Raw genomic sequence first — 2,823 nt, 5'->3', positions numbered from 1 at the left:
AGTATTGTATGCTCCAACGGATGAAAATAGGGGGTGTCGACGTCAAATATGACGGACGACTCGCGGTGTATGACTACTGGTATGGTAAACAGATGGAACCAATCAGAATCTGCATAAATGCAGTTCTCTAGATTTTATCCAGAGTAGTTGGATTCCTCTGGATTTTATCCTGAGCATTGGAGCGATACGACTGTTGGTTAGATTAACGACAAAAACTTATAGAGCTCTCACCTTGGATGTCCAAAATCTATCTCCGAATACTATTCCACCTGTTTATTTGATGAATAACCTTGTAGATAGCGTAAGATTATTCCGAATGTTGCTGGAGTCTTTCACTTTACGAGACATCCACGGAATTGCGATCTTTGGGAAAAGCTATTCACAAGAAACAATTTAGGATCCAGGCAGAATAGTACGATCTCGCAACCCCGCAGGCAACTGCTTTCTAGTGCCGGTTCACTTGCTGTGTATCGATGTAGGCTGTCCAACCTGTCAAACTATCCCAGCCTCTCAAGCTATCCCGTTATATTGTATCTACTCCTGCTTTATCGTTGCAGCTATGCTGCAACATGTAACGCCCGAAGCACGCACCGTAGCTGAGATGGTGAGGTTGAACAACTGAATCACCATAGATGCAACGTTGATATCGGAAATTTTGCTTATAAAAAAGAAATGCGAATGTCAACAGCAATCGCAACTACAGCGGTGATGGTAGGTAGACTGCCGCCGTAGCAAAACGACAACTTAAGGCATCGTAGCTGCGGCGGAAAGAAATTGGACATGTTTGATATAAGAAAGTGTTAATGAAAAGTGATTAGCTATCTACGTCACCTTTGCCACGGTTGGACACGCTCGATATGAAAGTAAAAACTAATAAAATTCAGAGCTTATCCGGGCTTTAGCACGGCATAGTATGGACGCATGGTACATCTACAAACGATCCTTCTCACTCATTACCTGCCACCAGCAGCCATGCTTCGATGGCGTGGAGCGCCGTCGTTGAACAGGGGCTGAGCGTGCTAATATGAGTGGAATTCAGAGAGGAGCTCGTCATCCATTGTCGTTTTTTTAGGTTCATTGTGAAGAATGTCGCTCGCATACCCTCATTTCAGCCATGCTTTACTATGAACCGGTGCGAAATATGCCGGTAGATTCTAGTTGTCGCACACCAATCGACGCAATTTCGCTATTAATTGGCAGCGCTCTTAGAAATGGCGTGACTATCATAAAAATTGCGCAACAGCAAGCGTGGACGGAATTCATCCTCTTCTACAAGATTGAGTCTGTCCCATCTCCACGTCCATCGTTGCTTAATCCACTCACTGGTTCCGACCCCGATTGGTCGTACACTTGCACATTGTCACCCCATTTAAACAAAAGCTGCAAACTTTCTTTTAGTTCATGTATCCATTTAGGTGAGAAGAACACCCCTCGTGCGGGATGTCGTCACTCGGGCAGCACCAATGGAGGCGCTGTGAGTGGCGAATTTTTGCCATGAAGATCTCAGGCAGTTTGTTCGTTTCCATTTAATACAAGAGCAGCTGGGTGCATCCTCGAACACATGCAACCGTCATTTTGATATGAAGACAGCGTGCTGAACTATGAACAGGTACACGTACCTTATTAATATTATGGTTCCGACTTCACAATGTAGCAATCGGAGATGGACCTCAATTCCTTTGCAGCGTTATCGGATAACTTACCCCTGAACTGAAATGTGGACCCTGTATTAATCATTTCTGGCGGGGCATTTGCAACGAATTAATCGGTTGTCGCGCCGAGACTTGAGGACAGGCGATGAGGTACAATGACCCTTTACTTCACAATTGTTAAATGAGAACCATGTTCCACAAAAAAACGGTGGCCCTTTGGTGTTTCCTGATTTCCATCGTCGGCGATTCTCGCACCCTTGGGCTCGCTGCTATACGACGCTCTTGCCCTTGCCTTGCCTCCCACGAATAGTTTTTCATCTCGATCAATATCCTCATTCTCCAATTTACCACATCAACTCAACCTCTTCAGTTCCACTTCCAGTCTTCGCGTCTTTCACTTACAAGACCCCATGGTTCGCATTCTCAAGCCTTTCAGTGCCGTCATCGCGACTATGCTTTCTCTCGGTCTTGCTACCGCCGACACCGCCACCGTGTCGGTCCTTGGTGATGCCACCTATACGATCCCGTCGTCTCGCGGAAAAGTCTGCAAGGGTACCGGTGCGTACCCGAGTGGAACGGCTTGTCCTCTGAAGGGTGACGAAGCCAGCGGCGGCTGCAGGGAAGGAGTTGCATCGTACAAGCACGGCAAGTGCGTTGCCCCCAAGGTTGCTCAGTGTGTCCTTGTCTCGGACGATACGTGGGGCTGTGCCTACCCGGAAAAGGAGACCGAGGCTCCGAGTGCGAGCACAGATCCGAGGGTCTACCCCAGCGGAGGATACCACAAGAAAGATTCCAAGCACGGCGACTACCCCAAGGGAGACAATAGGCATGGAAACTACCCGAAGGGAGACTACAACCGCGGCAACTACCCGAAGGGCGACTACAAGCACGGTGACTACCCCAACGGAGACTACAACCGTGGCGACTACCTCAAGGGAGACAATAAGTATGGAAACTACCCCAGGGGTGACTACAAGCACGGTGACTACCCGAAGGGCGACTACAACCGCGGCGACTACCTCAAGGGAGACAATAAGCATGGAAACTACCCGAAGGGAGACTACAACCGCGGCAACTACCCGAAGGGCGACTACAAGCACGGTGACTACCCGAAGGGAGACTACAACCGCGGCAACTACCCGAAGGGCGACTACAAGCACGGTGACTACCC

General features: G+C 48.7%; 1 protein-coding gene across 1 annotated transcript in view; it reads left to right on the top strand.

Annotated features, from left to right (window-relative positions):
- Positions 1-2,062: 2,062 nt before the first annotated feature.
- The window catches only part of PPTG_13141 (hypothetical protein), a gene marked incomplete at both ends in the record, with an annotated part of 1,118 nt that continues 357 nt past the window's right edge, over positions 2,063-2,823 (top strand). Inside the window, one exon of the mRNA XM_008910552.1 lies at positions 2,063-2,813. Coding sequence (XP_008908800.1) covers positions 2,063-2,813 — 751 coding nt within the window. The remainder of the gene's footprint in view (positions 2,814-2,823) is intronic.

This window comes from Phytophthora parasitica (genome assembly GCF_000247585.1).
Source record: "Phytophthora parasitica INRA-310 unplaced genomic scaffold supercont2.38, whole genome shotgun sequence".
Classification (NCBI taxonomy): Eukaryota; Oomycota; class Peronosporomycetes; order Peronosporales; family Peronosporaceae; genus Phytophthora; species Phytophthora nicotianae.
Note: the sequence above shows the minus strand (reverse complement) of the source record. Positions and strands in the feature narration are given on the sequence as shown.